The sequence below is a fragment of the Humulus lupulus genome, chromosome 4 (assembly GCF_963169125.1).
Source record: "Humulus lupulus chromosome 4, drHumLupu1.1, whole genome shotgun sequence".
Classification (NCBI taxonomy): domain Eukaryota; kingdom Viridiplantae; phylum Streptophyta; class Magnoliopsida; order Rosales; family Cannabaceae; genus Humulus; species Humulus lupulus.
The window spans coordinates 29,513,167-29,537,216 of record NC_084796.1 but is presented as its reverse complement, the minus strand read 5'-3'; the positions used below and the strand labels follow the sequence as shown (position 1 = coordinate 29,537,216).

The 24,050-nt window shown below is 42.3% G+C and overlaps 1 protein-coding gene and 1 long non-coding RNA gene across 2 annotated transcripts; both read right to left on the bottom strand.

Annotated features, from left to right (window-relative positions):
- Positions 1 to 20,623: 20,623 nt before the first annotated feature.
- On the bottom strand, positions 20,624 to 21,851 carry LOC133828897 (uncharacterized). Its single transcript, XR_009891369.1, has 3 exons — positions 21,721 to 21,851; positions 20,964 to 21,079; positions 20,624 to 20,767 (listed from the first exon to the last, which is right to left on the bottom strand). It is a non-coding gene; the product is annotated as an uncharacterized LOC133828897 (long non-coding RNA).
- A 54-nt stretch (positions 21,852 to 21,905) lies between these two features.
- Positions 21,906 to 23,747, bottom strand: LOC133832042 (geranylgeranyl transferase type-2 subunit beta 1-like). The gene is made up of 8 exons (XM_062262433.1): positions 23,681 to 23,747; positions 23,498 to 23,551; positions 23,268 to 23,418; positions 22,994 to 23,110; positions 22,666 to 22,732; positions 22,430 to 22,578; positions 22,176 to 22,276; positions 21,906 to 22,004 (listed from the first exon to the last, which is right to left on the bottom strand). The coding sequence occupies exons 2-8, from the start codon at positions 23,549 to 23,551 to the stop codon at positions 21,906 to 21,908; spliced, it is 738 nt and encodes a 245-aa protein (XP_062118417.1). The 5' UTR covers positions 23,681 to 23,747.
- Between the last annotated feature and the right edge of the window lie 303 nt (positions 23,748 to 24,050).

The window sequence follows — 24,050 nt, the reverse complement described above, 5'->3', positions numbered from 1 at the left end:
TCCAATCATGCCTTTTCAGTTTTCAAGAAATCATTCCGACGGCTGTTACACTCCCCCATGCCTTGAAAAAGGTAACTTATGATTACCCCTTTTTGGCACACATCAGTTCTATAAATAATCCCCACAATCTTCTTTCAACTCTTTACACGCCATCTTTTTGCCAAAAACTCTCAAGAAATATATTTCAGAGCCTCGGACTTTAAGGTTTTCAGATGCTTTGCCGAGAATCTCTCGCCTGCCAACTCAAAGTCCCTCCTTTTCAAGATCTTCAATCTTCACTCAAGTAAAATTTCTTCGACGTTTAACCCTTTGAGATACCATGCATGTTGTTTGAGTGCTCTGAAACTTTTTGTGTTCTTGGGTAGAAATTTGTGAAGATTTTTCATATACCGTTTGATGCTTGATAGGGTAGTGTACTTTTTCTCTATATAAGTTAGGAATCAGTTTGATAGTCAGGATCATGGGTTTAGGGCGTAAAATCGAAGTAAAAATTTGATTTTTAGGCTAGCTGAAAAACTAGGTTTTTCCCGCCCCTTTGGAGTTGAAAAAGCTTTTTTCAGAAAAAACTTTTTACTTTCACTTTTTGATCTGTTTTTCAAATTGCTCGCATAAAACTTAGTGTTTTGGTTAGAATGCTGCTGGTCGATAGACGCGAGCAACATTATTCCAACTTTCAACATAAGCTCCCAGGCTATGCATCTTATCTCCCCCTTTGTCTGTTTGCAGTTTATATGCAAGACCCGTGGGGAGGAGAAAGACCCATCGACGATGATCTGTTGGCTCAACTGCTCGAGGACGAAGAACAACCCTCGATATTGATACCTGATATTCCTTTTTCTCGTATTAATCCAAACACTTCCCCAATTTTGACCCGAACAAAACTAAGCCCAAAAAAGAAAAACCTCGAACACTTCTCATCAGCTTGCTGCTGATGCTCCCTCGACCAGTGGTCGAGAGGAAAATGTCCCTGATCCAAACATCCAAAGACACGCCTGCCCTCGACACTCTACTTAGCCGGATGTTGTGTGGCACGTAGTCTCTGAAAGTTGGGTGACGGTCAGAATGATCGTCAACTACTTAAGAAAATATAGTCTGACAGGGGCGACCCTAGTCAAGCCCAACCCAGACCAAAGGGCTAATCTGCCTAGAGGCGCCTAGTTGCAGTTTCATGTTGAGGCAGGGGCCACCTTGCCTCTTCATCCATTCTTTCAGGGGGTGGCCAACTATTTTGGAGTTGCCCCCTTCCAAATTACCCTAAACGGATATAGGATGCTCGCTGCACTCTATATCCTTTACAGCCAGAAAAAATGGCCCGTTCCATCGCCACATGAGGTCAACTATCTGTTCAACCTCAAATGTAACCCCAACCATGAAGGCACGGGTTTCTTCCATCTTTGTCATCAGGAAAACGGACGCACTTTCCTGACTGACATGACTCACATCTCAAACGTGGGGAGGTATTACCAAGAGTACTTCCTTATGCCTGACCTGGTCACAGACAACCTAGCTTTCGTACGAGGAGGTAATACTTTCTTATCGCTGGCTGACTTCTTCACTTAGTGTTTTCCTCCACAATTTCTTAAACTTTTGATGTCTTCCAGGCCCGTGGCTGCGACCAAACCCAACTCCGGGAATGGAGTCAAGATCGACACTCTTAGCCAGCATGCCAGATGCTGAGAAGAGTGTCAAGAATCTGGTTACAGAGGCTAACCTTAGGTTGGCTGGCCTCTGGGCCCCTCAATTAGATATGAGGGGGCCTTCGGCAGGGAGTGTTCATGCCGAAGAGGAACCCGAGTAGCAACCCCGAGCGTCTCCTTCGTGGAGGAGACCGACTGGGGTCACGATCAGGGAACCTGCTAGCACTCCTCAAGCAGAGAGGCCCTCGGCCCCCTCGGGGAAAGGAAAGCAGAAGGCCACCGAGCCTGCCAAACTCTCTGACGAGTCGTCAGATGACAACGATATAGTAATTTCGCTTTTAAACAATTTTCCAATTCCCTGTCATCTATTCGACGGGGACGACAATTTTAAATATGCTCCGCACTTAGGGCCAGACTTCTTCGTGTCAAAGAATGAGTGTAAGACTAGTAGATTTGTAGTGTAGCAACCAGTAATAATAGCTCGGGTATTGGACTTTGCAATCCTTTTTTGTTTCTTTTTTTGATGTAATGTGTTTGGCTATTCATGCTATCTCATGGTTTGACTTTGTTCTTGCTTTTCAGGTATGGACTCCACCAATGTATTCGACCTTTACAGCACCCCAGAGGCTACTGCTGCCCCTCCGAGCAAAAAGAAAACCAGCAAGAGACATGCTGGGGAGAGCAGGAAGGCACCTTAGCCGAAGAAGGCCCGGAATGCAGGCCCTTCAAAGGACGGGCCCTTTGCCACCGCGACTCCACCTTCCCCCCGTGAGCAGCAGACTCCATCTGCTGCGGCCGAGTCAACTCTTTCTCCTGCCGCCCCATCTGACCAAACCCAGCAGGAAGGTCCTGCATCAACCGGGAACCTGATGGTTGGTCGTTCCTTTAGATTGATCAAGGAGAGGCTTACCAAAATTGCCAAGCACGATCATTGCTGAACGACAATGGCGGCAACGGAGACGATCGGCGTTGACTCAATTCTGAACCGAGCCCTGAATGAGTTCACCAGTGTAAGTTGTCTCCTTTGTGAAATCAGGTCTTCGGTAATTTACTGTTTGTTTAATATTTGTTCTGAATGCAGGCCATGGTAACCCTCACTACCTGCCGCATCCGCTTGGGTACTGTCATCGAGGAGGCCAGGACCTTGGATTAACGGCACGAGGATGAACTCAAAGCTGCTAAGGCCAGACATGCTGATCAGCTGGCGGTGGTGACTTCGGAAAAGGCCCAACTGAGCAAGGAGTTGGAGGAGAACCAGAAGTCTCTGGAAAAAGTTCGCGAGCAGAGGGACCAATACAAGGAGTCTAACCGCTCTAACTAAAGTGGCTAAGCAGCTTGAGCTAGACTTGATCGCGAGCAGGCAAGAAACCAGAGATTTGGAGGGTCGGGTTGAGGAATTGGAGATGACCAATGCCGCCAACTTGGAGAGGTACAAAAATGCCACCTTGAGGTGCTTCTACGATTTCTGGAAGCACAATCAGGGTGCCAACTTTGATTACCTTCCTGAGAATGCGAGGGAAGCTGAGTTGGCTCGTTGTGTGGCTTAACTGGCTGAAGAAGAGGGATCGAGGGTCCCTGCTTCCCCCGAAATCTCGCTGGCCGCCGGGATGGAAGGTGCGGATAATGAAGTCGTCGACTAGAACCCTCCCCAAGATCCTCCAGCTCCTCAAGCTCCTTAATTTTTTCCTTTTATATTTCTTTTTTTTATTACACGACCTACGGGTTGTGATGTAAAGACAATATAATTTTTTGGTTTGCTGCACGGGCAGCTTTTACTTTTATTTTAAACAATTACATCCAAGCAGTTACTGCTTCCGGTGTAAAAGGATCGCTTTGATATTACAATATATTTGCATATTATTATAACATCTAATTGTTCACATGACCGAACTTAGCATAACACTTTGGTTTGATTTAACAAAATATCAAAAATTTGAAAAATATTCTAAGTGCCCTAGCATGCTTTCACTTATTTTGCTCATGTGTTTACATACCTTTTAACGATATGTTTTGCTTACTTGTACCTTGTATGCCCCCAAAGTGATCGGGGAGCTTTAGGTCCTTAGTCACTTGCCTTAACTAGAACCTGCCCGAACGTTACTGCTCGTAGCAATGCGATTAGAATTATAATACAGAAAAACAACACACGTAATGAGAAAATACTTGTAATAAATACAATAGTTGGCAAGAAATGACTGGCTGAGCACAGTCCCTTTTATTCTCGTAGTAAATGGACTAAACATGTTTTTACGAGTGATCAATAAGATCTTACACAAAACTTGTAAAAAGTAAAATTTATACAAGCCAATTCATTAAGAAGAATTGTTCATTGATAATACTTGCGCATGTGTTCTCCATTCCAATATTGAAGAACGAGATCTCCATTTAAGCGGGCAAGTTTATAAGTGTCTGGGTGAAGGACTTCATCAATCTGGTAAGACCCTTCCCAATTTGGCCTGAATACTCCAGCAGCTTGGTCGCGGGTGTTTAGAAAAACTCTTCGGAGCATAAGGTCTCCAACATTGAACGTTCTTTCTCGAACTTTGGAGTTGAAATACTGGGCGACCTTTTGCTGGTATGCAGCTACTCGGAGATGGGCTTGTTCTCGCCTTTCATCAATCGAGTCCAAGGATTCCATGAGTAACTGGCTATTAGAATCCTGGTCGTATGTTAATCTGCGGTGAGAAGGAGAATCCAACTCAACATGCAACATGGCCTCATACCCGTATGCCAAGGAAAATGGGGTATGACCTGTTGTTGTTCGGTGGGAAGTTCTATACGACCAGAGGACTTCAGGCAACTGTTCTGACCATGCTCCCTTAGCTTCTTCAAGTCTTTTCTTCAGTGTATCCTTCAGCGTTTTGTTGACTGCCTCGACTTGTCCATTCGCCTGGGGATGAGCAACTGAAGAAAATATTTTAATAATGTTGTGGCGTTTGCAGAAGCCTGTGAATAGATCACTGTTAAACTGGGTGCCATTATCTGAGACTATCTTTTTTGGCAATCCATAGCGACAGATGATGTTTTTGATCACGAAGTCAAGCACTTTCTTCGTCATTATGGTCGCGAGTGGCTCATCCTCGGCCCATTTGGTGAAGTAGTCCATGGCAACCACTGCATACTTTACACCACCTTTCCCCGTAGGCAAAGATCCGATTAGATCTATTCCCCAAACCGCAAAGGGCCATGGACTCTGCATCTGCTTTAACTCATTGGGAGCTACTCGCGGGATCTTAGAAAACCTTTGACACTTGTCACATTTTCGCACGAACTCCATGGAATCTTCATTCATTGTTGGCCAGAAATATCCTTGCCTTAGGATCTTTTTCGATAGGATTTGCCCCCCAGTGTGGTCCCCACAAAAACCTTCGTGTACCTCTTTCATCAACTCTTTGGCTTTCTCCTTTGTAATACACCTGAGAAGTGGCAGTGAGTATCCCATTCAGTACAGAATTCCATCGACCAGGATATACCTAGCAGCCTGCCGCTGAAGGGTCCTAGCTTTGTTTATGTCTGTTGGTAGCACGCCGCTTGATAGATATTCTACATATGGCGTCATCCATGTATCCGCCATTTGGATGACTAGAGAGGTTTCTGTTGCTTGGATGCTGGGTACGGACAGTCGCTCGACTGGCACTATGTTCAGAGTATCAGCATCTTTTCACTTGCCAACTTTACCAAAGCGTCTGCATTGGAATTCTGATCATGAGGCACTTGCTGTAGAGTGTATCTACTAAACTGGGCTAACAGATCCTTTGCTTTGTTCAGATAGGCGGCCATTTTTAATCCTCGCGCTTGATACTCTCCTAAGATCTGATTCACGACTAGCTGAGAATCACTATAAATGTCAAGCGCTTTAATGTTCATGTCCTTGGCTAACCGCAGTCCAGAGAGCAGTGCTTCATATTCATCCTCATTGTTAGAGGCAGTGAAGTCAAATCTTATTGCAGAGTGAAATCGATGCCCTTCCGGCGTTATCAATATCACTCCTACTCCTGCATGGGATTCGTTAGATGATCCATCGGTGAATAATTTCCACGAGGGTGCTTGTGTTTGACATTCAGGCTTACTAGGTTCCTCGATCTGCTCGTCACCCGCGGGCTCTGTAAACTCGACAATGAAGTCAGCTAAGGCTTGTCCCTTTATTGCTGCTCACGGCAGGTAAGATATGTCCAACTGCCCGAGCTCGACTGGCCACTTTAGTAATCTTCCGGCAGCCTCTGGCTTTTGCAGAACTTGCTGAAGAGGCTGGCCGGTTAATACCGTAATCGGATGGGCTTGGAAATAAGGCCGCAGCTTCCTAAAGGCCAATACTAAGCAGTATGCTAACCTTTCAATGGGGGATATCTTAATTCTGCTCCGATCAGCCTTTTGCTTATGTAATAGACAACCTTATGCACACCTTCTTCTTCTTCTCTCACTAGAACAGCTCTAGCAACGTAATCTGTGATTGCCAGGTAGACGAACGAAGTCTCTTTATCTACTGGCTTCGACAGGATGGACGGCTGTGCCATATGCGCTTTCAATGCTTGAAAGGCCTGTTCGCACTCATCCGTCCATTCAAATTTCTTGCTGCCTCTGAGTAGATTGAAAAGTGGGACACACTTGTCCGTTGATTTTGAAATATATCTACTAAGGGTGGTAATTCTCCCAGTCAGACTTTGGACATCCTTAATCTTCACTGAAGACTTCATCTCGATCAGGGCTTTTATCTTTTCAGGATTAGCTTCAATTTCTCTTGAGTTAACTATGAATCCCAAGAACTTCCCTGATCCAACTCCGAAGGAACATTTGAGGGGATTCAGCTTCATCCTATATTTATTAAGGACGTTGAAGCATTCCTGCAAATCCCTTACATGACCTTCTGCCTTCTTCGACTTAACCAGCATGTCGTCGACGTAAACCTCCATGTTTGCCCCGATCAGCTCCTTAAACATGTGGTTGACGAGTCTCTGGTAAGTTGCACCAGCGTTTTTCAAACCAAAGGGCATTACCTTGTAACAGTAGAGCCATGTATCGGTTCGAAAGCTAGTGTGATCCTCATCAAGGGGATGCATACTAATTTGGTTATACCCAGAGTATGCATCCATATATGAGAGGATCTCGTGTCCTGCAATGGCATCGACCAGCTGGTCGATCCTCAGGAGTGGGAAACAGTCTTTAGGGCTGGCTTTATTGAGGTCTGTACAATCCATGCACGTACACCACTTGCCATTCGGCTTGGGCATGAGTACGGGATTGGAGACCCATGATGGATAAAACGCCACCCTGATGAACCCATTCTCCTTCAGCTTCTCGACTTCTTCCTTCAAAGCTTTCGATCGGTCCTTGTCGAGCAGCCTTCTTTTCTGCTGCACGAGTGGGAAGTTTTTGTCAATGTTTAGGACATGGCTGATGATTGCAGGATCTATCCCAACCATGTCTTTATGCGACCAGGCAAAGACATCCTGGTTCCTTTTTAAGAACTCCACCAGTGCTTGTTTTTTCGTTGTCTCTAAGTTTTTACCGACTTTCACAACTCTGGTCGGATTCCTCTCATCGAGTTGGACTTCTTCAAGGTCCTTGATGGGACCTACTTCTTCTTCGAAATCCCCAAAGCGAGGATCTAAGTCTCTATCCTCACTTTGGGCAACGCCCTATTTGGTGAGATTATCATTTGAGCGGGCTTGAACATCAGATGCCATTTGCAACTCTTTTCCGGCGGTATCCCTCGATACACCCTTTTTTGCCTTGGTGATCGAGGCGTTGTAGCATTCTCTCGCCTCTCGCTGGTTTCCCAGTACGCACCCTACTCCTGCGTCTGTTGGGAATTTCATGGCGAGGTGCCATACAGAAGTGACAGTTCGAAGGTTAACCAGAATAGTCTCCCTATCACGACATTATATGCCGAAGGACAATCAACCACTATAAAAGTGGTGAGTAATTTTCTGTTAGCAGGTGCAGTACCTGCTGTGACTGGGAGTCTAATTGACCCTACTGGGGCGAGCCCTTCTCCGGAAAAACCATAAATGGTTTGGTTGCATGGGTCTAGGTGCTTGATGGACAGTTTCATCCTTTCCAGCAAGGACTTATATAGGATGTTGACCGAACTTCCTGTATCGACCAACACCCTTTTCACCATCATATTTGCGATTTGAATATCCACGACCAGCGGATCAGAGTGTGGGAATCGCACATGCTGGGCGTCATCATCAGAGAAGGTGATCGATTCCTCCTCTGTTCGAGCCTTTTTGGGTGCACGATCCTTAACACTCATCATCTCAATGTCCTGGTCGTGGTGTAGGGTTCGAGCATATCGTTCCCTCGCTTTTCCACTATCTCCTGTGAGATGTAGGCCTTCGCAGATGGTGAGTAGGGTACCTGCCAGGGGAGTTGGCTGTAAAGGTGGCAAGCGATGACGTGCAGACGCCGACTCGTTTCCACCTTGAGCCTCTCGCTGAGAACCTCCCGCAGCTCGTACATATCTTCTTAAGTGTCCCTATCTGATCAGGAACTCAATCTCGTCCTCCAGTTGGTTACACTCATTGGTGTCGTGCCCATAGTCATTATGATAATGACAGAACTTTGTCGAATCTCTCTTGGAGATATCCTTTCTTATAGGCGCGGGTTGTCTGTAGGGCACGCTCGAGCTGGTCGCTTAGAACACCTCGGCTCGGCTTTCGACAAGGGCGGTGTAATTGGTGAATTTCGGTTCATACCGATTATTTTTGGGACGTTTACTCTCGGAGGTCGAGGGTTCGCCATTCGCCCGCTTTCCACCATTTTTACCGTTGCCTTTGTCGTTGCCATTGGGCTTAGACTCGTTGGCGGCTTTGGCGGGTTCTTCCTTGGGCCCCTTATCCTTCGCTGGTGACTTGCCTTCGTTGGCAATCGCGTCCTCGAGCTTGATGTACCGATCAGCTTGATCGAAAAACTCTTTAGTAGTATTAACCCCATGCTTCCTGAGGCTACTCCAGAGAGGAGAATGGTGCTTAACCCCAGCGGTTAGGGCCATCATCTTGCCTTCATCGAACCCAGTCTTGGCTCCTATTGCGGCTCGCATGAAGCGCTGAACATACTCCTTCAAAGGCTCTCCTTCTTTCTAGCGTATCTCGGCCAGTTGGTTTGCCTCAGTGGGGTGCACACGACCCGCATAGAACTATCCGTAAAACTCTTTCACGAGAATTTCCCAGGATATTATACTTGCAGGAGGGAACTTAAAGAACCACTCCTGAGCGGCATCAGAAAGAGTCACTTGGAAGATCCTGCAGCGAGCGTCTTCAAAGATTTTCTGAATGTCCATTTGTGTCTCAAATTTATTTACATGAGATACTGGGTCTCCGTACCCGTCAAAGTTTGGCAGAGTCGGCATCTTGAACTTACTGGGGGTTTCTGCCACAACAATTCTTTGTATGAAAGGGGTGCCTCTCCTCCAATCGTACTCGATATGCGATGTCCGCCCCCCGACCAGCTGCTGTACAACCTGGTTCAGGGCATCGATTTGAGCTTGAACGGCTTTAGGAATTGGTGGGGCCTCCGGTGCTGGGGGAATGTACTCATCGTGCCTTTCTCGGCAGTCGTTGAGTACATCCCTAAAGTTGTCGTCTCTCCGCCGCTGCTCCCTGGCTCCGAGCCGGCTAAAGACGTTGTTTTTTCTGGGCTGCCCCCTAGCATTACATCCTGCTTGTCGGTCTTCTCTAGGTGGTGGGCTTCTGCCTCCACCTCTTGCCTTATTTCTCCGACCAGCATTCCCTCTGCCTGAGTCGACCTCATTGTAGCTGTGGCCATCTCTCAACCCTGACTGGCTATGGTGGGACCGACTGTTTCCTCTGTTGCCTCCTTGGGCCAGCACTTCCCGAGTGCTAGGGGGAGGTCTGCGTTGGTCGGTGGGTCCCCGTGCATTGTCATGCCGTGGAGGGCCCCTGACCGCAGAGCCTATCTCTGAATTCCTTATGTCGGCATAAGGACGTTCCCCCTGCTTGGTGGGTGCGACTCTTCACCCCCTGGGCGTCTAGGGCTTTGGGGCTGTTGCCCGGCCCTATTCTGCCTGGGACACGGGGGATTGCCTCGACCAGCTTGGGATGGAGGTTGCGTCTCAGGGTCCCTAGGTGGGACATCATCCTGAGGCATTGGTGGCTGCTCCGACCTTTGAGGACTTGTCGGCTGGAGCGGAGGGCTAGGATTGGGACCTCTTTGAGGTGGTCACTCAGGGGGTGATCAGGCTACGAGGCAGGTGAAGCCTAATTCCTAGCCAATTGGAGGGCTGCCATGGCATCCCTCTGACAACAGTCCATCTCCGCCTGTGTCTCGCTCAGCTCTTGGCACTGGCGCTTTATCTCCCTCTGCTGTGATGCCATTACCTCGGCGGCACTCTCTTGATTGGCCCTCAGAGCGGCCAGTTCATCTTGCAACACCCCCATTGTTGTCTTCAGGGCCTCAGAGTCTACTTCCTCCTCATCGAACTCCAAATGAGGTTCATCTTCAGCCATGTTTGGTGGAGGAGGCTGGGATGGAGCGGCAGTAGCCTGTCCAGTTTTCTTGGTAGTCTTTGCCATTAGATTTTCTCGGATTCAATACTCTCAATGAAAGCACCAGAATGTTGACCCTGATTTTGGTCAACAACACGGAGTCTAGGAAATGACAAGAAAACAATATAGAGCTTGAAAATAATCTAATGGAGAGATAAAGAACACATGAATTTATAATGGTTTGGCCCTAGTGATTGGTAATGACCTACATCCACTTGATACTTTTATTAATATTGAACTCCCAAGGTGTGATCAAAGAACAAGGGTTCTTGAGTTTTACAGACCTTAGAAGAAGAAAACAATACAATGATGAATAATAGTAATATAATTCTCTCAGAAAAAAGAGATCGATCCCCTTCCTTGAGCTATCTCTTTTGTATTTATAGGCTCAGGAAGAGTTACATAAATTAGGAAATAATATCTATCCTTAATGATCGGATCTGCAGGTCATAATGAAGAGATATTCTCGAATATCCTCACAACTGTTTAGATTTTTACATAAATGAGCGAACATACGACCAGGCTGGTTGTATATAGAATTTAATCTCTTTGTGTAAAAATAATGCTGGTCGATAGGCGAGCCGTATCTCTACTACGTGTCCGCCACGTGTCAGAAATCCTTGCCACGTCATCAGCAACTGATTTATGGATAAACAATCATAAAGTTTATAAAGATAGAAATATCGAACCTTAAGTTTTTTATTATTTGATTAAATTATCATAATGTACATATAATCTTATTAAATTAAAAATTTAGCCCACAGGCAAATTTTGTTTAATTAGATTTCATCCTCAGCGTGTTTGTACGTTGGTAAAAATATGAATTCATATAAACCTCAAAAACTTTATACTGATAAACTTGTAATCCTATTCATGCAGCATCCCAACCCATTTAAATAATGTCCCAAAAGAACAAAGTGTGGGAGGAGAGTATTCTCCTCCACCCAAGTTGCATAGACATTTATTGTGCAACTAAGATCAATAAAACACCCACCATCACCACTAGAACTCTAATTTCATATGTATGTTATGAATCTAATATGGTTAATGTTAATATTAACACATGATGGATTGATTATGGATCAACAATCCGCATTTCAGATTTCGTTCAAGGTTTACGAAACCTAATGAAGCCAGTAGGAAGTGAGCAAAGCATCTTATTTGAAAACAAGATGGGCTCACATGTGGAAGCTATAAGAATGTGCACTTTAGTTTTAAGTTGTAATTTTGTTTTAAAGTTAGAAAAGACCTTTTATGTTCCAAGTTTTTCTAGAAACTTGATTTCATTTTCAAGACTTGTACCTTTTGGATATTCCTTTACATTTTAAGAAAAATATTTTAATCTATTATATCAATCTGAATGTGTTGATAATGGTACAATTTCTGATAGTCTTCACTATATTAATCTGCAAAACAATACCATTCATAATGTTATGCATGTTCAAACTGGCATTAAGAGATGTGTTACGAATGAGGATTCCTCTACATTGTGGCACCGAAGATTGAGACATATCTCCATTAATATAATTAAAATGTTAGTAAATGATGGGGTACTTAATACCTTGGATTTTACTAACTTTGAAACTTGCGTGGATTGCATTAAGGGAAAGCATACCAACAAGTCCAAGAAAAGTGGTGTCCATAGGAGTTCTGAATTATTAGAAATCATACATACAAATATATGTAGTCCAGATATGGACTCATATGGTTAGAAATACTTCATCTCCTTTATAGACGATTACGCACATTACATGTATCTCTACTTATTTCATAACAAAAGCGAAGCATTATATGTCTTTAAGATATTTAAATTTGAAGTAGAAAAACATTACAATAGGCAAATTTAGATAGTGAGATCAGAAAGAGGTGGAGAATACTATGGTCGATACATTGAGGATGGACAAGCACCTGGTCCGTTTGCGAGTTTTCTAGAAGAAAATAGGATTGTTTCCCAATACACCATATGTAACGACCCAAAATTGCTAATAGGGCTTAGTGCCTTGATTAGCGTGCTAGGAGGTCATAATTGGATATATGTATATTTAATTGGATAAATGCATGATTATGTGGCATGCATGATTTATATGATTACGTGAGTATGTTATATGCATGTTTATGAGTATTAAATATGCATGAGGGCCCTATATTGTTCATAAGGGCATATTTTTAATTTTGGCCCGTTAGGGCATAAATGTGATTATATGTATAAATGGTTGAGACCAAATTATTATGGGGATATATTTGCAGTATATGGCTCGAGACAGTCCCAGTGAGCAGATTAGCAAAATAGTCACAACGAGGTTTAATACCCAACTCGGGGGGAGCCTAGGGGTATTTTGGGAATTTAGAGAATATTTTGGAGTTTATTGACTAATGAGAAAGTATTTGGTAGTTAGTTAGGCATGTCAGGATTAATTGGAAATAAGTAGGATGACTCAAGGAATTAGTGGGAAACGGGGGGCAAAATGACCATTCGACCCTTAAGGGCAAACAAGAGACTAATTTAATACCAAGGGCAGTTTGGACTTTTTAGTTAAAGGATAAGTTAAGTGTGATTTAGGGAAACAGCCAGAACCTATATGATACTTACAGAACACTCTCTCTCTCTCATCATTCACATTTTCTCTTACTCTCTCTAGAACTAAGGGGGACTTGGAAGCTTGAAATGGAAAAGACAAGGAATTGAGCTGAGTTTGGATTGGGAAAAATCTGAGGAATTGAGGTTAGAAATAGAGAGAGTTAGCTGAGGAATTCAAGCCATAAACTTAGGAAAGTTTCCAATTGTAATTGTTGAATTCTGTTGAAATAATGTTAGAGTTTAGAGTTTGCATGAATTCTAGTGGTGATTGTTTATGGGTGCTTAATGGGTACAAGGGAATTGTTATAATCTGGATATGCTGTTTAGGTTATAAGTATAGGAATTCAGGGCTTAAATCTAGGTCTGATTGATGATTGGGGTTGAATTTTGAGGTTTAGGCTTGAGGAAAATGCAGGAAAAAGGATAGTTTTCTGGGTTTGAGAGCTCAGGCCGCGACCCTGTTCTTCAGGCACTGTGGGCCGTATGCTCGAGGAGGCTGGAGGGCCTTTGTTTTGTCTAGGCGCACCGCAGCGCAAGGTATAGCGTGCTGCGACCTGTATCCTTCGGCAGAGAGGCATTTGGCCTCTGACTTGAGCGTGCTGCGACCCTTAAGGGGCTGGGCCGCAGCTCAAATGCAAATTTGGGTTGTTTAACGGTTTTAAGCTCGGGGAGGCTTGGGGATTCAAACCTAAGTGCTCGGGACGAATTCTACTGCATGGTTTAGTAGAATTCGAGGTCTCGAAGGCAAATACTTGTTTCCTAAACATTTATTTGGATTAGAGATTGATAGTTACCCATTGACACTGTGACTAGGTTTGTCGCTAAGGCTTAGGAGTGAGGATCGTGCTTGAGACCATCCTTTTAATTCTTTGCTCGAGATTCGAGGTAAGAAAACTGCACCCTTGTGGTCGTGAACGAGACTGAGGTTCCCAATAACAGAATACATGTATTGTGTAATTGTACGATTGTTGGGTTATATCAGAAGGGACGACCTAAGGGTGTTGGGCTAATGATAAGCATACTGAACACAACTTGGTCTAAGCAAGCTGGGGTCAGCTAGATAAACAGAGGGCTCGAACTAAGCGTACCAACCCTGAACATTTGTTAAACTGATTAAGATATGAAATTGAGATTATATGTGTACCATTGGTTAGTTTAATGCTTGTAATCTACTATATAGTTGAGCCGATTGAGTTAAGATTGATTGAATTCTACTGTTGCTATATGTGTTTGTTGTTTATGGTTTTCTTGTTGCGCCTTGGCTCACGGGTGCTACGTGGTGCAGGTAAAGGAAAAGGGAAGTTGGACCAACCATGAGTTGGAGAGCTCTAGGGGCAAATTGTACATAGTTAGCTGCTCGTCCGCCACGACCGAGGGAAAGTGCAGGGACAGAGCCCTAAAACTTGTGTTTTGCCATTAGAGTGGCTTTTAGTTGTATTGTCTTTTGGAATTTTAAATTATCACTTATACCCTGTTTTTGGGATCCCATGTATTAAACATTCATTTTAATGAAAATTAGCATTTATGATCAAAATCTTTTAACCCTAACCTGATCATTGACCTTACAATCACATTTTTGTTCAAATGACTTGATTAGCAAGTCTTGCACTATTTCAAATACAAAATGTAACGGTCTTGGTTATCCAGGGTGTGACAACTTGGTATTAGAGCAGCTAGGTTTAAGGGTTCCTGAAGACTGGTTGGGCATGTCCACTCGTCGCTAAAGACATGCTCGACTCAGGGTTTGGTAAATTTTATACATGTGATTGCATGCTTAAATGTTTGAACGAAATGTAAATGTTTTAATCTGTATGATTAATAGGGAGCATGGGATACTGATAGGGCATGGCCCTTGATTGTTGTGTGATTATGATGAGGCATGCTTATTAGCATTGCTGATGCATGTGAATGAATGTTTAAATGCTTGTTTTCATCTTTATTGCATATTGTTGGTTGAGTTTAAATGGTGGATCATGGAAAGAATGTTAACCTATCATCATTGACTGACTGTCGAGTCATTGATTGCATATAAACTTGGATAGTGATGCGTCCAAGGAGATCAATATGACTAGATGATATAGGGGTCGAGGCTAGAGATGATGAGCAGGGCCAGAACCTTCAACCAGTCCCTGAGAACTAGCAGTAGTTACTTGCTGATATGCAAGCCCGGTTACAAAGTCAGGAAGAGCAAGTCCGTCGCTTGAGATAGCAAGCTCCGTCAGGGAGTGCTGCACCTATTATGCCACTTGCTGTGCACCAGTTGTACAACCACCTGAGGTTGGAAATAGGTGGGAGCCACTTTATGAGCGGTTCAGGAGACGGCATCCTCCAACCTTTGAGGGAGGACCTGTATCGACCCAAAATCACTAATAAGGCTTAAGAGCCTTGATTAGCGTGCTGGGAGAGCATAATTGGTATATGTGTGATTTAATGGTTTAATGCATGATTAATATGATTATATGACTATGTGACATGCATGTGGGCCATTTTTAGCTTATAAGGGCATATTTGTAATTTTGGCCTGTTGAGGGCATAAATGTGATTATATGTGATAAATTGTTGAGACCAAATTATTATGTGGATATATTTACAGCATATGGCTTGAGACGGTCCTAGTGAGCGAATTGGCGAAATAGTCACAGAGGGGTTCAATACATAACTCGGGGGAACCTAGGGGTATTTTTGGGAATTTAGAGAATTTTTGGAAATTATTAGATATTGAATAAATACCTGGTAATTATTTGGAGTAACGAGATTAATTGATAAATATTATGAACATTTGAGGAATTAGTGGGAACTGGGGGAAATGACCATTTTACCCCTAGGGACACTTGAGGAATTAGTAAACTTAGGAGAGCAAAATAGTAATAGGCAAGGGATATACTCAAAATCTTAGGAAAAATAGAGGAAACTAGAATCTGAAGGGAAAGCTCTCAAACTCTCTCATGGTTCCTCTCTCTCTCTATCACACTCTCACTCTTGAAGGAACATAGAAGAACTTGGGTTTGGGAGCTAAGGAAGAAGAAGGGGCAGAAAGCTTAGGCTATGAGCAGAAGGAAATTGAAGGGAAATAGAAGGAAAGTTAGGGGGATTCAAGCTAGGAATATAAAGCTGGAATTTGTGAGAATTCAACCATAATTGAGGTAAAATCCTGAATTTCCCATCTTTGAGTTTCTGGTTGGATATAGATTGAATTATAGGAGCTTGGTTAGTTTTGACTTTGGTGATGATTTTTCCATTGAATTGGAGTGTTGATTCTAGTATGATTGTTGGGAATTATATGATGAAAATATGTGAATAAAGGTCCCAAACCCGTAGCGAGGCATGTTTGAGATTGAAAAGGTTTGTTGGGTAAAGTTCTGGGAGAGTGGTTGGGAGAAACATGATAAAAAAAAACCCAGATTTCTGGGCTCGAAGGAGGCGCGCTGCGACCCAGCCTTGGGGCGCCGCGATGCATGTGGCTTTTTTTGCCTGGGTTGCTCTCTGACTTGGGAAAGCTTCGTGACCCACTATGCCAAGTCGCTGCCCGCCTCCCCTTTGGCTTGGGTCCTTGCTCTCTGACTTGGGGGCAAGTTGCGACCTACTAAACCAAGTCATGACCCGCCTAGGGATTTTGGCTTTAGAATGGTTTCTCGAATTGGTAAGGCTCTATGTTCGAACCTAGGCGCTCAGGACAATTTCTACTACCCGGTTTAGTATAAATTGAGGTCTCGGAGGCTAGTTTTTGTCTCCTAAGTATTTATTTGGATTGGAAGTTAACAATTACCCATTCGACGCTGTGACTAGGTTTATCGCCAAGGCTCCGGACTGAGGATAGTGCTTGGGACCATTCCATTATCTTCGTTCGGAATTAAAGGTAAGAAAATTGCATCCTTGTGTGGCTGTGTTGGGACTGAGATTCCCTGTATTTGAATACATATGTTGTATGATTCCATGTGAGCATGAAATGAACGGCCTAAGAGAGCCGGGGCTGGTAATTTGCGCATAGGATGCGGCTCGGCAACTGTGAGCTGGGGTTAGCTAGATAAACACTGGACTCGACCTAAGCAAGTCGGAGTCAGTGGGTTAAACAGAGGGTGTGCCCTAAGGGCGTTGACCCTGTGTATTGTGTATTGATTGAGATAAATTGTTGAATATAGATGTTTATTGTTGTTAGCTTGATGATATAGTTTGTTAAATATCTGGTTAACTGTCTTGTGAGTTATGTGATTACCATCATTGATTATGTTATGCTTTTATGGTTTTCTTGCTGGGCCTCGGCTCACGGGTGTTACGTGGTGCAGGTAAAGGCAAGGGTAAGATGGATCAACCATGAGTTGGAGAGCTCTGGGGGCGAGGTGTACATTGTCAGCCACTCGTCTGCCACGACCGATGGATTATTAGGGACAGAAACCTAAAATGTGTATTTTGCCATTATAGTAGCCTCTGATTGTATATAATTTTTGAGAGTTTGTAAATTGTCTTTTAAACCCTGTTTTTGGGATCCCATGTACCATACATCTATTTTAATGAAAATTAACCATTTATGATCAAAATCTTTTAACCCTAACCTGGTTATTACTTTAGGAACAAACTTTTATTCAAATGACTTGATTAGCAAGTCTTGCACTATTTCAAATACAGAGTGTAATGGTCTTAGTTATCTAGGGCGTTACAACTTGGTATTGGAGTCGTCTAGGTTTAAGGGCTCTTGAAGACTGGCTGGACATGTACACTCGCTGCTAAAGACAAGCTTGACTCAGGTTTTGGTAATTGTATACATGTGATTATATGCTTAAGTGCTTGAATAAAATATAAATGCTTTACTACATGATTAATAGTGAGTATGAGATACTGATAGGGCCTGGCCCTTGACTGCTATGTGATGATATTGAGGCATGCTTATTAGCATTGCTGTTGTATGTGAGTAAATATTTGAATGGTTGTTTGCATCTTGTTTGCTTGTGATTGGTTGAGTTCCAATGGTGGACTATGGAAATATTGTTACCCTGTCATCATTTCCTAATCGTCGAGTCGTTGATTGCAGATAAACTTGGATATCTATGTATCCAAGGCGATCCATACGACTATCAGACACAAGATCTGAGGCTAGAGATGATGACCAGGGCCAGAACCCTCAGCCAGTCCTTGAAAACTGGCAGCAGATACTTCTAGATATGCAAACTCGGTTATAGAGTCAGGAAGAGCATATTTGCTTACTAAGACAGCAGGCTCCGCCAGGGAGTGTTGCACCTATTGTGCCACCTGTTATGGCACCAATTGTACAGACATATGAGGTTGGGAACAAATGGGAGCCACTGTATGAGCAGTTCAGGAAACAACATCCTCCAACCTTTGAGGGAGGACCAGATCCACTGAAGGGTGAATAGTGGATGATTATGATTACTTTGATCCTAGATTTCATGAGGGTGGAAGGTAATGACAGGGTGGCCTATGCCACCTATATGCTGAGAGAGGATGCCCGCATTTGGTGGGAAGTGGCATCACAGACCAGAGATATTTTTACTCTAACTTGGGATGGGTTCAGAGACTTGTTCAACTAGAAGTACTATAATGTTGTCGTTAGGGTGGCGAAGGTGAATGAGTTCGTGGGGTTAGTGTAGGGAAACATGACATTTACGTAATACACCCTAAAGTTTAACAGGCTTGCGAAGTTTGCACCAGACTTAGTGCCTACTGATGCAACTAGACATGACAGATTTATTAGAGAACTTAATTCTATGATAGCCTGAGATGTGAAAATTACAACAGTACCTGGGGGGACGACTTATGCTCAGGTTGTTGAGAAGGGTCTTACTGCTGAGGAGACGGAGAATAAGATTTGGAGGGAGAACGCTGCAAGATAGGAGGTTCACAGGACAGTGCCTCCATATTCAGGGTTTGGTAGGGGCGAAGGCCCCAGTGATCTGAAGAGGAAGACCCCTAACACTTCGATTGCTGCTGGTCCTGATAGGAGAGGTCGGGGTGCTCAGGGTGGCCGCCAGGGAGGCGATGTGTCATGGAGAAGCTACCCAGAGTTCATGAGGTGCAGAAGACGCCATTCAGGCGAATGTCAGGCCAAGGCCTGTTATGTGTGCTGGGTGGTGGGACGCCTCAAGAAGGACTACCCAACAATGAAGAAAGAGGAAGCAGGGAAGGTGGACAACTTGACTCCAGCTCGAGTGTTCACCTTGACGCAGGCAGAGGCCTAGGCTAGTCCCTCGGTGGTGACTGGTCAGCTTTCTAGCACTGGCTCTCCTTTTACTGTATTGATTGACTCTGGTGCTACACATTCGTTTGTTTCTAGTAAGGTAATTGATATATTGTGTAGACCTAATGAATATTACACTGCGGGGTTCGGGACTATATTGCCTACAGGGGAACTGGTGGTGTCTAGGAGATGGATTAGAGCACTGCCAGTGATGGTTGATGGTAGGGAGCTATTAGTAGACTTGATTGAGTTAGGTATGGAGGATTTTGATATGATTCTTGGGATGGATTGGCCAGTCAGATATGGGGCTACCATTGATTGTAGGAAGAAGATGGTGACCTTTGAGCTTGGGGGAGAGGATCTCTTTGTTTTCGTGCGTGCGGTGCATGGACCCGGCATACCCATGATATCAGCATTGAGAGCTAGAGATCTATTACAGGGAGGTTGTATAGGTTTCCTAGCTAGTGTGGTGGATACTACCAGAGTTTTGCCAACAGGGCCGGGAAAGACCAGATTAGTTCGTGAGTTATTGAATGTGTTCCCTGAGGATTTACCAGGGCTGCCTGCATAGGGAGATTAAGTTCTTCATAGAGTTAGTGCCAGGGACAGAGCCAGTGTCAAGGGCACCATATAGGATGGCTCCGGCGGAACTGAAAATATTGAAGATAAAGTTACAGAAGCTTCTTGATTTGGGGTTTATCAGGCTTAGCTACTCGCCGTGGGATGCTTCGGTTTTGTTTGTGAAGTAAAAGGACAGGACTCTGAGGATGTGTGTAGAGGGAGTTGAACAAGTTCACTATCAAGAATAAGTACCCCTTACCAAGGTTTGATGATTTGTTTGATCAACTACAGAGAAATACGGTGTTCTCGAAGATTGATCCTTGATCTGGTTATCACCAGCTGAGGATCAAGGATGAGGATATACCGAAGACGACCTTCCGAACAAGGGAAAGCCAATGTAGTGGTGGATGCGTTGAGCCGGAGGGGCCTGGGGTAGTTATTTAGTTCTAAACAGATATCAAAAGAATTGGCTGAAGAGATGTACAGAGCAAGGATAGAGATGGTCGCCGATCGACTGGCCAATTTTACTTTACACACTACAAGAAAATGGGGTCTTTACGTACCAATTGTAAGTGTAGATAAAACTAGCCTAATGGTAGGTAATATGGTTTACCTACCAATATTGAATTGGTAGAGATTGGTAGGTAAAAGTTAGTGGGGAAAGAGTCTTTACCTACACTTATTAATACTGGTAGGTAAAAGAATCAGTGGACCCCACTAAGTTATAAATCAATTGATGAGTCATCAAATGACGTGTTTGATGACATGACATCCTACGTGTATGCTGACATGGTTTTTGTAGTTTTACGTGTCTGATGACGTGGCATCATATGTGGCATCCTACGTGGCATTCTGCGTGGCATCATATGTGGCATCCTACGTGGTGTCATTTTATTAGCCCACATAGCATTATTTTATTGGTTTGTTACACAATTTATATTTTGTTCAAATTTAATGGTTATGTGTAGGTAAAAGATAATAACAGTTATTTATAAATGTTATATATTAGAAATAAACTAGAAAAAAACCATTCAATAATAAAATGTTTAATGCTAAAATTCTTTATAATGTTCAATACTAAAATAAGTCATAAAGTTATCATTTTAAGGTTACCCCTACCAAAATAAAAAAAAAAATTCATAAAGTTCATTCCATTCCTTAGTAAATTAATGTAAATAAACTGAATCATCTATTATTGGATTCCAAATAGTGATCAACGGCTTCTTTCATAGGAAGTAGAGGTGGAACTTTCCTAGTCCTCAGTTGAGCTTCCACAATAGTATCATTAAGTTCACTGAAATGGAGAAACAAAAATGACACTAGATTAGAATAAAGCCTGAAAAAGAAACACTAGCTGGTATGAACAGATAAATATTTTTCCTTCTTAGAACAGAAGTGAAATTTGAAATCCTAGAATACATGTCAATCTCCACATTGAGAAGGTTTCATTATCTATAAATCATACATGCTAATGATATATATGAGCATACCTAACAAAGGTTGCAGCCCATTCTTGAGATGTATGAGTTGTTACATGCATGAAATTATGCTGGTGTCTCTTTTCTCTTTCATCAGCTGGCATATTCAAATGACCACGATCACGAGACTGCATTTGATTCAAAATAATGTCCAAAGCATTATCCCTTTAACAATATATTTCTACTTCAATATAAAGATATATTATTTTCTTTATTTCCTATAAAAGAGAAAACAATGAGTTCAGTTATAATTAGAATCATAAGTTGTTCTTCAGGATCATTATTTGCCCAAGAAAATTCTATTTACAACATCAATCGGCAAAGCATAGGCTGGATCTATGGCTTTCAATCCTGGATATTCAAGAAGTGAAAGTCCTGCATCAACCATATTTCATGTCATAAAAATAAAATGCAACATAAAGACCATTTAATTAGCACCTAATGAAATTCAGGGCACAAGCCAAAGAGATAACTACACTGTTTCCTAAATTCCTACGTTCAAAATTTCATAGACAAAAAAAAAATGCAAACCCATAGAAGTGATTACTCAACTATCCCCATGCGTCTCTCTCTATTGTCTTACCCTTCCTAAACTATGAAATAGTACCAATTTTATGAACAGAACTTATAATAGAGGACAAATAGTTAAATCCAAAATTTTGGCATTACAGATGCTTTCAAAATGCAATGCATCCTAGACTGTTAACTTTCATAGAGAGAGGGCGGCATGCAAATTCAAAAGAAAATGAAAGAACTCAAGTAATTTTACCAGCTACACCAAAGTATGTGTGGTAAACATCAACTGCATCATCTGGTCTATCTGAAATTCCTCCATTTTCTACATCCTGAGATTACAAAAATTAACCAAAATCCTCAGAGGTAAGAGTGAAAATGTCCCTGTTCCCAACATGATGATCTGAAAGATAAGAGTACTTTGCATAGTTATAAGATTACCTAGCAGTCTAAGATGAACTTCACAAGTTTTTCCTTGTTAATCCAATGTACTCCGTTAATCATGATCAGGCTAGAAAGGACCCACCATGAATAGCAGACCTAGTTAAGAAAACTAATTCAATAGGCTTTAACAAATATTTGTTTCTTTTGCCACTTGAGACTAGCTCAAATGATTCAACGAATAAGTGGAGGTCCAAGATGCAGGGCTCTAAATGTATCTTATTAAAAAATAAACAAAGCAATTTCTTTTTAAATAAGAATTCTACATACATCTGGAAGTGTCTCTGGGCGCCCATTAAGACCTCCAGATTTGACTTGCCGCTCACACAACCACCACCCGAGAAGGTCTTTGTCGATATGATGCAGAGACCCTGTAATAGCAAGAACTCCCACACAACAGAAAACTGCAGTGATGGTGACAAAACATCATTGTTATTCTTGACTGGACTAAATTTAACACACTGACAATATAAATCCAAAATCAAAACTTAATAAACTCATATTGCAATAGACTTGTAACTTACTTTGCCCAGCATGAGACTTTCCACCCGGTGTACATCCAAATCCACCATCCAGGTTTTTGCAACTAACTATATACTTCACAGCCTTCTCAACATTAATTTTATTCAACTGATGCACCAATGCAAGGCAGCATATTGCAATATAGGAGAATCTAATGCAATTTAAAGACAAAAAAAAATCAATGAATACTAACTTCAACAAAACAAGAGGCAAAGAAGAAAATAAGAGACAAGACTACCTTGTATCAACTTCACCCCATTCATCCCTGGAAAATGATCCATCTTCATTTTGCAGCCCAGCAACATCTGATTTAATAGCTAAGTAACGCAATAAAGTTTAATTGGACTATGCATTCAATAGTCATTACTAATAATTACCAATTTTGCTAAGTTATAAAATCTCATAAGCCAAGTAATCATCTATCCTTTTTTAAGCTAGCAAAGCTACACTACCTCCAGAATGCATAGCCAAAAATAAAATTAAACATTTGTAATAAGATGAAAGAAGATTTCTTTTCAAACTTGTGTAAAAGTAATTTGAACATAAACAAATGGTAAAAAGGATACAATTTGACACCTTCTCAATGTCTAGAACATCAAGCTTGTCAAAGAGGGCTAAAACTTGCACAACACTTAGGGTATACATTACATGTGGATCATGCCCAATGTTACCACCAAAACCACCTGTATAAAAATAAATAAATAAGGCAGAGAAACTAATTAGTGACCACTTTCTCCATAGCAATAACAACTTTAAGTTTTCTGTCTTAATCCATTCCTCGTCATCTAAAAGCCAATATATATATAAAAAAAAAATCTTCAAAAACATCTTTTTACAAACCTGACTCATGTTGACAACTTATGAGCCATGAAATAATTTGATCAACATCCAAAACATGAAGCTTTCCCAATAAGTCAAGAGTGGTGAGCCCCCAATATGCTCCATTCATTCTCAAATGCTCAATCACCACAGATTCAAATGACCCTTTTTTCTGATTTCAACAGATTTCACATACCTTTAGATATACAAACGCTATTCGATATGAGGGTGTAATTTGGGATAGAACAGACCTTTTCCACTGATACAATGTAATTGGCATGCTTCTCCGCCGCTAACTCTCCCATCTGCAAATTAAGCTTCAGTAACTTTATTTCATTTCCCTTTTATGAGACCTGAACATAACATGTCCGTGTACATATATATATATATGTGTGTGTGTGTGTGTGTGTGTGTGAAAAAAAGAAAAGGCTTACATTTGAGAAATGAAATTGATCTGCCAAGAAAAGGTTTTACTTCAGTAAAGCACGGTTCTGTAGAGACTTGGTTATTTTATGAAATCAGTGGCGAATCCTGAGTTGGTTTTAAAGAGGCCTCGACTAAGAAATCAAAATACACTCTAGTCTAAACTTCTCTAGCACGCTCTTAAGCAACTTGAATGCATAATAAAAAAAATAGCAACAACTCTAATTTTTATGCTATCAACTATATTACTTTCAGCAACAATATATACATGTATATATCATATTTACATATAACAACACAGAGAGATACCATGGGCGAGAGGTGAGTTACCGTAAGCGTAAGTGGGAGAGAGAGATCAAACCCAGCTGTTCCCCAAAGCCC